A 13,237-nucleotide genomic window follows, 5' to 3' on the forward strand; every position below is an offset into this window, starting at 1 on the left:
TAGTGGTTATGATTATGCAACCAGCTCCTAAAGTTAATTTTGATAATTATTTTTGTTGTAACCATCATCTGAAAATGTAGTATTATATTGATTTCTATAATTTTATCAAAATTTTAATTTAATTGTTTTTAACATTTTTATTTAAGAACGAAAAAATGAAGGAACACCTGGAATATTTCATATTAAATCAGTTTCTGATGTTTTCGTTACAGTAGGTGACATGGCAAAAATGGGACCATTCATTAAAACCAAAGAAGTTAAATTATTTAAAATGATTATGTTACTACACTATTATGTTGACTTAATTGTGTGATAAAAGAAAAGTAATACCGATTCCCATCTTTAAAAAAAACATTAACATTTCATCCAATTCATAAAATGGGAAAGACTGCATAGCAGAAATGTCCCAGGCATGTTCAGACTCTCTACATTTGTTCAACCAAAGAGCAAACATAGACACAAAGCTCAGACGCTCTTCACCTCTGGCCTTTATAAAACATCACAGCGTTCTGCCTCTGTTTACCCAGACACTACACAGACTCTAATCTGTTGAACAGGGGTCTGTCCTCTCCCCTCAGAGACATGCAGGCCAATACAGCATTATGGAGGGTTATAGCTCCTGGGCCTTTTTAGAAATAAGTCTGCAGAAAACACTCAAGAAATTGAAAATAACGAATGAATACACACACGCGCACACACGTTGTGTTTTCATGTTTTATGGGGATGTACTGTATATTATATCCACTTACACTAACCCTACTCCTTAACCTACCCATCACAGAAAACTGTCTGCATTTTTACATTTTCAAAAAAACTTCACTTAGTAAGATTTATAAGCTGATTTCCTCATGGGGACCAAAACATTTACTTTGTGGGTATATTTTGTCCCCATAATGTGGGGTTTATCAGGCCACACACACACACGTGGACCACATGTTATGCAAATGTTTAAATTGAGGGAAGAGACTTACGACTGGGCCCATGGATTTTGATTGGCTCATTGGAATTAACCAGCTTGAGGGAACATTGCTGACAGACACATTCTTTACCCCTGAACGTCACTCTGTCCCCGATTGGAAAAGGTTTCCTAGAGAGGGAAACACAAACAGATAACATGTTATTAAACATAGCACACACACATAGGTGAACCATAGCCTAAAAGTAATCCCGATAAATAAATAAAAAATTATCACATAAATCCGGAACGCTTACAATGAAGACTAACTTTCATAGTAGAGAAAAGTATTGGCAGGTTCCCACAATGTAGGCAAAACTTATCTACACACACTCCACCAAATTGCTATAGCCTACATTGCAAGATTTAGGTTTCAGGGCACATTCAATTTATCAAAAGTGACAGTAAAGACAAAGACATTTACAGTGTTACAAAAATCTATTTCAAATAAATGCTGTTGTTTTGAACTTTCAATTTATCGAAGAAATCCACTTAAAGGGGCACTTGGCAACTATTTCAACTTAATAAAACCGTTTATTTGAATGGTTCAATAACCTGTTCTGGAGAGAATGGTGACTTGCCCCGCTCCCCCCAGCGTCCCCAGGCGAAAACCAACCAACCTTGCAACATCGGGACAGGCAACCTGTAACCCGTGTTTTTCCAACCTTGTACCCGTGGAAGTGCACTGGAACGGCAGTCAAACCCGTGACTTCCCACCCGTGAACTCGTACTAGATCGATGTACTCCCAGTTACGAGCTCTGACGTCACATAGCCCGCGAAACCATACAAAACAACAATGGCAGCCAGTACGGATGCAGTGTTTCTGCAGGCGGTACACAGTGAGAATACTCTTTAGGACAATATAACGTTGCAGTCAAATTAATAATAATATAATGATAATAATACACGCACGATTATGTATTACAATGTTACTTATGTGTCTGAAACAATAAGTATGTATATTGCGCTCAGGTAGTTTGTCGTGACTGGCCTGGAACGCTACAAAGTCGTGAGTCGTGGTTTGAAGTCGTGATTTCCGTGCTCAAAAACCTGCCTGGAACGCAACATAACGTCCCGGTAAGTTGGAAATAGAAGTCTTGTGAGAAGCGAGAACGAGCGAGAAACAAAAACTGCTTTATGGCAATTCTACATAATTCTATGATACTGTGTATGATGTTTTACCCACTCGGTAGACATAGCTCCACACGATAAAGTTGGCCGGCTCCGATAATAACAAATGCACATGAGCAGCGGGAGGAAGGTGCCGCAAGTGAGTTTTTTTATGACAGTGTTGTGAAAATATACGCCGCACAGGTGTAGGGGGAGCTCGATGAGAAAACATGCGACAACAAAAGTGAAAATCAGCGAAGAAATGACTAGAGTTGCCAAGTGCCCCTTTAAGAAAAATGTATCCTGGTTCCACAAACAATATTAAGCAACAGAACTGTTTCAACATTCATAATAATAAGAAATGTTCCTTGAGAACCAAATCAGCATATTAGAATGATTAATAAGGATCATGTGACATTGAAGACGAGTTATGATGCTGAAAATTCAGCTTTACCGTCACAGGAATAAATTACATTTTAAAATATGCAAAAAGAAAACGGGTAGGCTATTATTTTAAATTGTAATAGCATAATGACTGTTTTACCGTATTTCTGGTCAAATTAATGCAGCCTTGGATAGCAACAGAGACTCTTTAAAACAAAAAAATCTTACTGACCCCAAATTTGAAACTGAAGCATAAATGTCTTGTAATGAAAATCCTGTATGGTCATTGACAGGTATGGTAATGGCAGCCAAACAAATAAGGATTTACAAATAATAAAGAGCAGAACAGTGGATTCAGGTAACATTAAACCCCAAATAGAGTTGAAGAAGGCTTCATTACCCACAAAGCATCAAGCACAGACCAGAGCCGGCCTGTAATGACGACCCAGCTCTCACTAATGCTGTCTTCCCTTCAGACACAAAAAACAAGCATCACTGAAATAAAGGGTCAAAGTGACTGGTATTACATACTGTAATGACTTAAAATGTATGAGTAATGGGGTATATAAGGAAGGACAAGGTGGGATCTCTCCTCATTTTAGTTTTTCTGGTGAGCAACATTGCTTTGCTGATCCACCAAAAAGTCCAGTATAATCCAACCTGGACCATCTGGAAATTCATTGTAGTTTAAGATGGTCTTTGGGCTATTCCTCACCATTCTTCCTAATCTTTTACCAAAGGCCACTGCAAACGAAGAACAAGGCCATGTTCCACTGTATACATAAGCTTAGATCCTGTTTATGGTGAATAGATTATGCTTTATGTTGATAAACGCATGTGTCTCTTTAGAGCACATGACCGCATGTCTCATGACAGCTCGCATAATCCATTGTGTCCACAGCACTACTTTATCTGCTTAGAAATCAGCATGACTGGAAGCTTCTACACTACGAGACAAATCCTATTACAGTAGACTTTTCCACTACTAATGCAGCAATTATGAAACAATCAGGGCTTGACATTAACACCCGCCAACCCGCCAAATGCGGGTGGATTTTGCTCGTGGCGGGTAACACAGTCACTTCAACTAGCCACTTTGGCGGGTTGAATAATTGTAGTCTTTTCAAAAGGCATCTGAAGCGCACTGGCTGCGTGGCGTGCGCGTCTCCGCTGCGTGGTGTGTCCGTTTTTATTTCGACTCCCATGTTAACAGGTTAGAACTTGCACACTGCCTGCGTGACGCGCGTCTCGAGCCGCGCCGAAAACGCGTGCATGCTAGAAAAAAAACCGACGCCTATTTCTCACGCGACACGCAAGCCTGTTGGAAGCGTTTCCAGGCTAAATAGAATAGGAAAATATGTCATGTTGACACGAACACATATTAATAAATGGCATTTTTATGTTTGAAAGTCCATAGGTTTTGGCAAATGCAGATATAATTTAAAAAAAATCAAATATTGCACCTGTCAATACAGAACGAAATATTCTTATAGCCTATTTTGCCGTCTATGCTGCAACGCCCGAATCCCGAGATAGCCCTCCATGTACGTTACCAGCAGACACCAGTCAGACACGTTTCTGCTGTGCAAAGACACAGAAAACGCAACTTGTAACAACGAATTTCCCATCGGGGCTCAATAAAGTAATTCTGATTCTGATATTTTCAGTGTTTCTAATGCTAAAGGTTTTTTCAGTTTAGTTTTTTATATTTTTTATTAATCTTCTACATCCATGCACCACTTTTATTATGCAATAAGAAGCTATGTCTTCATCTTAATACATGGTTTTATAGGAGCTTTAAAGGAGCTTTACACACAACCTTATCAGAGCTAATGATAATGACCTGTATTGTTATACCTAGTCTTGATTTGCGTGTGTACAGTGGTTTTACATTTAAAAGGGTTGTAAATCTAGTTCAAGTAAATTTTAGCACGCCATAGTCAACTTTAATCAGGTAATTTCACAACAACAAAAATGTGGCTAGTAAAAATGCTGTGTGGCTAGTAACTTTGGAAAACCACTAGCCACATTGGCTAGTGAGCAAAAAAGTTAATGTCAAGCCCTGGAAACAATCCATTTACATTAAACCATGACCTTAGAGGAACACCGGCTCTGCCACTTTAAAAGATTACAGAACAGGTCCTTTAAAAACAGATCCTGTATTATTTCTGTCACACTGCCACTGTCTACGGTATATTAATCCGTTTTAAATTTACTAAGAACACAAAGAGTTTTTATTTTTATTATTATTAAATTAAAGATTAATGCAAATGTCAAGATGATATACAATTAAAGTCCCACTCCGATCATATTTTGAGCTATTTTTAAACATTCCCAGTGGTCTTTAAATTATGATTATGCCATTTTTAGCCAAAATCACAAAACTTGTGCCATTTTCTGGGACTTCGCTTCAGCAGAGCGGCAGTATCTCATTAGCAATTCGCCTCTGCGTTGTGGGCGGAGCCGTTAGCACGGAGACGACCCTCCCCCTGCCCGTTGCTGAGAGCTCTGTCTCTCCCGCTAGCTTACACCCCCAATACCGGTGGGGCAACAGTATTATATGCACGTTAATTATTATTATCCGAAGTTAATCAAAGTTATCACCGATCATTATTTCACTCCAAGACGTCGCGTGTGGAGACGCCCAGTGGAGTTACTACGTCACAACTCCAGTCTATTTTAGCCGGCATTTTAGCGTCTGCTACTGATTCACAGCCATTTGAATGTAGAAATACTCAGAAATACAACTTTGAGCTTATTTTTCTCAAGATATGTCCTCTAACATCAGAAAAATACCACAAGAACATGTTAACACCTAGAAAAACATTATTTTCATCGGAGTGGGTCTTTAAGCACTTTTGGTTTTCAACTGGAAATTTAGCATTTGTGTACCTTAATACTGCATGGTGCAGTGTTACATTTGTACATAAACACACAAACCAACACACTGTTCACTGGGCTATGTGAAGTATGGCATGACAAACTCCTCCAGTATTGAGACCACACAAAAAGATGTCTTTGAAATCGACAGGGAAGTGGGCAGACAACAAAAGCACTTACAAAGCCTGTGTCAGACACATGGGTGGAATAATTCCTTTAGTTTCTCCAGTGTTTCAGTATAGCCGGAGCTAGGGCCGTCACGATATCAGATTTTTCACCTCACGGTTATCGTAGCCAAAAAAATTCACGGTAACGATATATCATGATATCTAAAGAAACCTAAAGAAATCTAAACAAACAATGTTATCAGTCAAATTAATCTTTACTTTTTTTTTTTTTTTGTGTGTTTTGCTTTCTTTTTTTAGCCAATGAATCACACTATTGCATACTCTGTTTTTTTCTGGCTTCTTTGACACTGCCTAAGAAATAACCAGGGGAGTGTAAATACTGTCAAGTTCAACAGTAGGCTATTATAAATAAACTTTAACAACACAACTAATACCTTAACCTGTTATAAAGGCATACCCAAATTAAAATACATAGTTCATAAACCCTTTAGATTTCAAACATTGTGGACTCAAACATTTGGCAGCTTGCTGTCATAACTTCAGAGTTAATTAAATCAATGATAAAATTCTGAGATTTATGGAACATTTTTAAGACCATGCTATGTAAATTCATTTAGAGGAGACTAAAATGCTAACTGTTTTTAGTTTAGCACAGTGTCAAAGTACAATTTATGAGAATAACAGCATGTTTTACTTTAAAATCGCTTTATAGAGTCAGTCAAGTGATTGAAATAACTTAACTGATGTAGCTCCTTATCACAAAATGAGGCAGAAATTATATGATTTTATAGCATTCTATACAGTGATAAAGGCTATGTTAGCATTGCATTTTAAATACTTACGAAAATAACCAAGATGGCTTGAAAAACACAGATAACCCGTACTGTTACAAATTGTGTTGTAGTCGAGTCACCAACTGTCGGGTCCGAGTCGAGTCTCGAGTCCCAGTGTTCGAGTCCGAGTCCAAGTCCGAGTCACCAAAGAAGAGTCCGAGTCGAGTCACCATTACCTGAGTTCAAGTCCGAGTCGAGTCTCGAGTCCCGTGTTCGAGTCCGAGTCGAAATTATATACACTTAAGCCAAATCAAGCTACATTTTTCAGGCACTCTTTTTTGCAGCTAGAAATGTGTATGATATCACTAGAATTGCCTTTGACCTTAGTTCAAATCATTGTGAACTAGCTGTGGCACGATTATTTATTTAATTGTTTAAATACATTTTTGGATGATCAGTCAACTGGAATGGATAAAGAAAACAAAAAAGAAAGCCTAATTGGACAGAGGAGGAGAAATGCATTCTTCTTGACGAATATGGTAAAAGAAAAACAATTTTTAAATTTTGAAAAGTAAACTAAATCCCAATGTAACTGTGGCAAAAAAAAAAAAGTTAGAACTACAAACACGAATGAAAAGTGTTCAAAAACTACAGACATGGAGGACGCGCGAGTCCGACGGTTATGTAGAGAGGTTTAGATAAAGGGGTTTGAGTTATTAATTATCAGTATCTAACCTGACGAAAATGTATTTATTCAATGTTGTCCACATTATATTGCATCTGCAGCAGCATTGTGAACTTTTGCAAAGATACGTTTAGCCATTAAAGGCACACTGTGGAACTTTTCAACCTTTATAATATATTACCAAAACCCATTGAGATGGTACATCGACTTACAATAGGTTGAATGACACGTCTGCCGAAGCCTGAAGGTGTCTGTTTCGCTTTTCCTAGCACTATGTAACTTCGGGGTTCGGGTAGGAACCCGAGCACAAAAAGAACTACAAAATTTGACCGCTTTACGGCATACGTCACTTCCCCCACCACCCACAACTTCCTCAGATTCTGACGTGAGTGCTCAACTCGCGTTTGATTCATAGACAGTAAAAGAAATGGACAGAGCGATCTCATTGGAACTCAGTTGAGACAGTTGAAGCCCACTTTTAGCGATTTTTGAGAACTTCTGTTCCTGACGCGCAGACTCAGACCGACTCAAACTAAGCTTGATGACGTGAGCAACCTGTCTGACAGACGTTAATCTTCTAGTAGCTGTGCGTGAAAACTGCCAACGTTAATCTTGCAGAGACGGGGAACTTGAGCAAAGAGTTCTTTGGCGTGAGTGAGCAGGAGTAAGAATTCCGTTGCTTTTATGGACTCATTATCTATGGGCTTCTCCCTTGACGGGACGTCCCCCCGATTGCCTGCGAGCTTCTCCTCCTGTCTGTACGGTAATTTCTGTACAGCGCGACAGAGAGTCGAGTGGTTATGACGCAATCGTTAGCCTATTTTTACTAAATCTGTTTCTACGGGGCCATAGTGTAACATAGAAGGTAATGGAGCCCTTTATACATTGTCGTGTTTCTTTAGAAATAAATAATGGACAAATGGAGTCTTTAAACGCCTCAGATGTAAAGTTATTCGCTGTCAAAGTGACGCAAAAATGAATGGGAGTCAATGGAAATGCTAACGCAAGTGAAGTTCTGCTACAACATGGCGGCACCCGTCCGGCTTCAACTTCCGGTCGATGGATTACCCCCTTGGTTTGATTGCCGTCTGTATGTTTTCGTCATGGCCGAACCAACAGCTACAAGGAAGAAGGCAAAGGTTTTGTCAGAGGACACTAAAAAAAAGTGTCCAGGCATAGTGACAAATGAAAAGCCAGGACGAGGATCACCATTGGTCCAGCGTTCGCTCGCTGGCGTGAGCTACAGGAGGAGGATGGGTGCCCGACCGATGCTAACGCTTGCCTGCACACAAATGCCGTTTCCAAGGTGACACAGATAAATCAAATAAGCAGTGTAGTATTTTCTGGTATTCCGGCCACAGCCGATGGTGTTATGAGTGTAATAAAATGCCCACAGCCCATTGTTCATTTCTACACACAAACACAGCCCGCCACAGTGCAGGGCTCGCACAAATAAAATCGACTCATGTCAAATGTACATTAAATGTAGTGAACGTTCCCACGACTCAGTGCCCACAAACACTACACACAACATGTCCCACGGTTTCTGTAAAACGAAACCAACACACATAAGTTACAGTCAGCTCAGGCCGACGGTGATTTTAGTGCAGTAAATGTGCCCGGCCCGCCGTCCCGCGCCCACATTCACTCACAGACATGTTAGCACTAAGCCGCTCGCTCTCTCTCAGCAGACTGCTATAAGGGAATCGAGCGCGGCCAGGCTGCCCGCCTCAAACACTGCAAGCACACACAATCTAAAGACACGGGAAGCTGACCCACTGTCTATGGGCGGACCGGTTGACTTTTTGTTGACTTTTGCGACAGTGCTGCGGAGCTTGTGGCCTCTAGGGACGCTAGACGTGAAAGTTACAGGTCGAGCGCCACTAGTGGCCAAAAGTTCCGCAGTGTGCCTTTAACTTTTAAATGCATTATTATATTCAAATTCCAAACACATGAGGAGAGTCTCCGCATGAAAGACCCATGACTGGCAGATGAACGTGCGACAACAATTCTCTCCGAAATGGTAAGAAGTTATATTAGATTGAATGGAGGATTTTAACTGTGACGAGATGATTGACAGGGCAGTTTACGGTGATAGGATGCACGCGACAGATCTGTCCGTTAAAGATGACGAAGTAGTATGTCCCAAAGCTTGCCTACTCTTTTGCTACACACTCAAAAGTATGTACTTTTTCTTCACAAAAAGAGTACATACTTTTAGGGCGTAGTATAAGTAGGCGAATTGGGACGCAGCACAGGACTCGAGTACTCCATCACTGGACAATAGTGTGTTAATTCTCTGGATTTCCTGGAACATCAAATGATTTAATAATTAATTAATTAATACAGTTTAATAATTCTATGGGTCTCACTTGTAGACTTTCTGCGCGAGGGCGCCCTCCGGTGTCGAGTATGAATGAAACAAGTTACATGAGAGTTTAACGCTCCATAATGCTCACATCTAGCCTAGAAATCTAGACGCACCCTAGCGGCAGCGAAAATTATTTCGCAGCCAGTGTGGTCTAGCAACTCTCCATAGGCTTTTGAGCTGTAAAAACCAAAAACTGGCCAGGCCAATCACATCGTGTATACTAGAGTCGGCGGGCGGGCTTAACACAATGACGGCACAGTTCATGACGTTCCTCCGCGTGATTTCCATAGGTGATTTTCCTGCTACTTGAAAACAATGAAGATGCAGCGGTCTTTCGAATCGGCTTTGGCCGTGACTCTGGAGGACTTGGAGTTAAGAGAACGTCACTTAAGTCATTCTTAAAAAAGGAAGATGTGTTCGGAGTTTTACCGACCTGATACGGCAAAAGTTTAATATATCAATTAGCTCCGCTGGTGGAAAAACGCATGGGACTCACTCATCCACAACCGTTCGTTGCTCTGGTTGGTTGTAGCGCTATCCTATTGCGTGCAGAGGGATTTTGAAAGGTAACCGTTTATCCCGCGGCCCGCCCCTCGGATTGAGGTATGTCAATGGAGAGTTCCTAGACCTAACATCTTGATGTAGGTCTGGCATGCTAGGCTAGCTCACATCGCCCTATTTTGGATAATAATAATACAACAAAAATATTCCTCTCTAAAGAGATTTGAAGTAAACATCCATAAGTTTTTATCCAAATGAGCACACTAAATGCCTCAAGGGATGTAAATATAACAAAACACAGAAAGGCGTCAGCAGTTGACAGGTTAATGTAACATTTCCAGTTACAGGACTAGCAAAATATTTGTGGCAGGATGATGGACGCGGAAGTGGGTGAACAGGTTGGTGGTGTCCCCTTTTGTGCTCACTGTTGATCGGCAAGTCCTGCAGACTGGGGTGTCTATCAAGTAATTTTCTCTAAATCCAAAGAACTACCATAATGGCGAGCTTACTTTATTTGAAGTGTGGGCAATTGGAGAGTCTTATCAGACGACATGATTTATGACAGATGGCAGCGTTAAGGTGTTGTACTTTGGTATGTCAAACAGGTACTGCCGCTGGATTATTTACTTGTCATATTATCATATGAGTACTATTCATTTAAAATATAACGGTTGTCGCAATATATTGTTGTCACACCCTTAAGATATCGATATTTCATGTTTTGAATATCACGGTTATCGTCAATACCGGTAGCGCATCACCCCTAGCTGGAGCCAATAAGAGCAGGGTCTCGGGATTTACTCTTACTTTTTCATTTCCTTCATTCTCTCTGTCTCTGTATTTTAGGCCTCCTCTTTCACACAACCTACTTCATTCTAAATTTGTATGTGAAAACTGTGTGGGCTTCCTCGTGAGGCTCTGTGCGTGTCTTTCCGTGCAGTCTTTACGCGACCTTGGCATTACCGCCACATCACACTCCCTCCAGACACACACACAGCATTGTCAGCTTTTCCTGCTCTTTAAAAATTTACAGTTTTCGTGCTTTGCTGCTTTTATTCTGTCCACGAACACAATATTCCGACTCTTTCAGGACAGAACAATTATGCACTCCAGTTTAAGAAATTTCTGAAATTCTTAAAATAATTTATAAATTTATTAATATTAATATTTTTGTATTGATAACAAGTAAAATATGTATAAAAGGAAAAAATACTAATCAAGATGGATTTCATTAAGACCTCTTTTTCGACAATATGAAACTTCATTTTTCCATTTTTTTGTACAATTTTGCAAAGTAAATGTATGTATGGTGTACAGAAAATATTTTTTTTGCAGTTAAATAAATGTAAAACAATCAAGCATCCCTCCATCTTTTGTAAACTGCAACAGTTCCTTAAAAATAAAAATTAAAGGCCTATAATGCCATACAGAAATATGAGTTGTACTGGCATCAAAGTATTCAATATATTGCTAAGGGCTGTAACATGACTTATGAATGATCACTGACAGCACTACTGGGACGGTAGCCCACTAAATCTAGAGTTTGGTCTCCACACAGATGGTCTAAATATTAAATGTAACATAATCTAGCTCTCCCGTTGACTGTTTACTTCTTGGTCAGGCCAATAAATGTTTAGGTTACTCCTGCCAAGAGCATCCCATAGGGCCATTTAGTAGCCCAATTGGCAACGCAGTCCAACAAAGCAATCCCAGTCCTCCGTGAAAATGCTTTTTCCTACCCACATAAATTCATCGAGCGGTGTGCTCTCTTTTGGTGTGCTAATGAACTAAAAGAGGAGAGGAGAAGTTATTTAGTGGAACTAATTTCCTGAAGATCAGAACAGACCAAACACACTGTAATTACAAATGGGACATAAACAGCTAAACTAACAGCTCTCCAGCAAATTCACTACAGCCCAGCAATGTGTTCAGAAAAGCTCAAGAAAGAATAAAAAAGGAGAGGAAAAAGCATATAAGAGAGAGAGGAGAGAGCAGTCATCCAATACCAAAACAGTACAGTAAATGTAGAAAATATCATGTTGTACCAAACTGATTCAAATAACAGTGTGTCAGTGTTGGGCAGACAGATAATAGGTCCCCGCAGGGGTGTCTTACAGTACCTCTTATTTTCTTGCTCGTCTGTCTGAGAACAGGCCGTACATGAAGGACAAAAGATGGTGCTTTTCCGCCGCTGCCTTTAACTTTATCTGCTCCTTTCATTTTGTGAGGCAAATATTCACCGCAGCAGCTTCTCCATTTACATTTTTTCTCCCTTCTCTGCTTACTTTCTGGGCACTATTGCATATTTTGAGCCCCAAACCTCAAATTTCTTCCGCATGGAATCATGTTACAATATCCTGCTCAGTTCTGCATTGATCGGTCCTTCTCCACTTGTGGTATTATACTCTCTAGAGCAATTAGTCAAGAGAAGTGAAGATGCCTACACACAGGGTCCAAAATAAACACCCGCCAAGTTGCAAATTCAAGTAAAAGTTTGCTTTGACGAGTACATTAAAGTAAGTTGAAACATAATGCATGCATTAAATCACAAGAACTATAGTCTGACCCTGCTTTTTTAATATCTGACATGAGTCAATCAAATTAAAGACATACAAATCATCTGCTAAAGATAAATGACCATCAGAAATACGGAAAAAAAATATGATGAGCAAAATCACAATGCAAATTTTCTCACTATTTGGAAGGTTAATTAAAAGTTTTACTTTTACTGGACTGAAAGCGAGAGAATGTGGCATAAGAACTCAAGAGTTCACCTTTGCCTTCCCACTTTTTTCATGTGGTCCATCTAACCCTTTAAATTAAGTTAAACCGAAGACATTCCTTAAGTCTAAACTCTTTTTCTTGTCACAGACTTCGAATTTCTTTCAAGGCTAATGATATAAATACCAGCTGTCTTGGAACGTCGCTTGGCTGATGAAATTAGAAGACCGGAAGTAAATGTGGTATAATTGCTTAGTTTATAGATGAGTGGGGGTGCATATAGATGTCAACGGGTGATTTAATGAGTTTCAGTCTTCAGCACATTAGTAAATGAGCATCATTTACTGTACCAGCATCCCACCAGAGCTCCCTCAAGTTTAATCTGTCTGAAGGATTCATTTCCAAAATGGCATGTTAGTAGTCTATGTAGTAGAGGGCTCACCTGCACACACTGCAGACGAAACACTGTGGATGATATGTGCGACCCAGTGCAGAGACCACCTCCCCTGAGATAAAGTCCCCACAGCTGTCACACTTCGTGCCGTACAGGCGCTGGTAGTCTGCTGTGCAGATGTACTCGCCACTCTTCTGGAAGAATCCGGAATGTGCCAAATCACAGCCACACACTGGCAGAAAGAGAGAGAGACAGGAATAGAAATCAACATGAGATCATTGCCATGGCATTTATAGTATAGAAAGTAACAGGGAGAAACAGAGGGAATGGGATT

At 40.1% G+C, this 13,237-nt stretch overlaps 1 protein-coding gene across 5 annotated transcripts in view; it reads right to left on the minus strand.

Annotated features, from left to right (window-relative positions):
- ablim3 (actin binding LIM protein family, member 3) overlaps positions 1-13,237 on the minus strand; it is a 76,107-nt gene that overhangs the window by 33,181 nt on the left and 29,689 nt on the right. For all 5 annotated transcript variants that reach the window (XM_056261801.1, XM_056261800.1, XM_056261799.1 and 2 more), the window contains exons 3-4: positions 12,952-13,135; positions 972-1,087 (exon numbers count right to left, since the gene is read on the minus strand). In XM_056261801.1, coding sequence (XP_056117776.1) covers positions 972-1,087; positions 12,952-13,135 — 300 coding nt within the window. The remainder of the gene's footprint in view (positions 1-971; positions 1,088-12,951; positions 13,136-13,237) is intronic.

This window comes from Rhinichthys klamathensis, unplaced genomic scaffold (genome assembly GCF_029890125.1).
Source record: "Rhinichthys klamathensis goyatoka isolate OS25496 unplaced genomic scaffold, OSU_Roscu_1.1 h1tg000186l_1, whole genome shotgun sequence".
Classification (NCBI taxonomy): domain Eukaryota; kingdom Metazoa; phylum Chordata; class Actinopteri; order Cypriniformes; family Leuciscidae; genus Rhinichthys; species Rhinichthys klamathensis.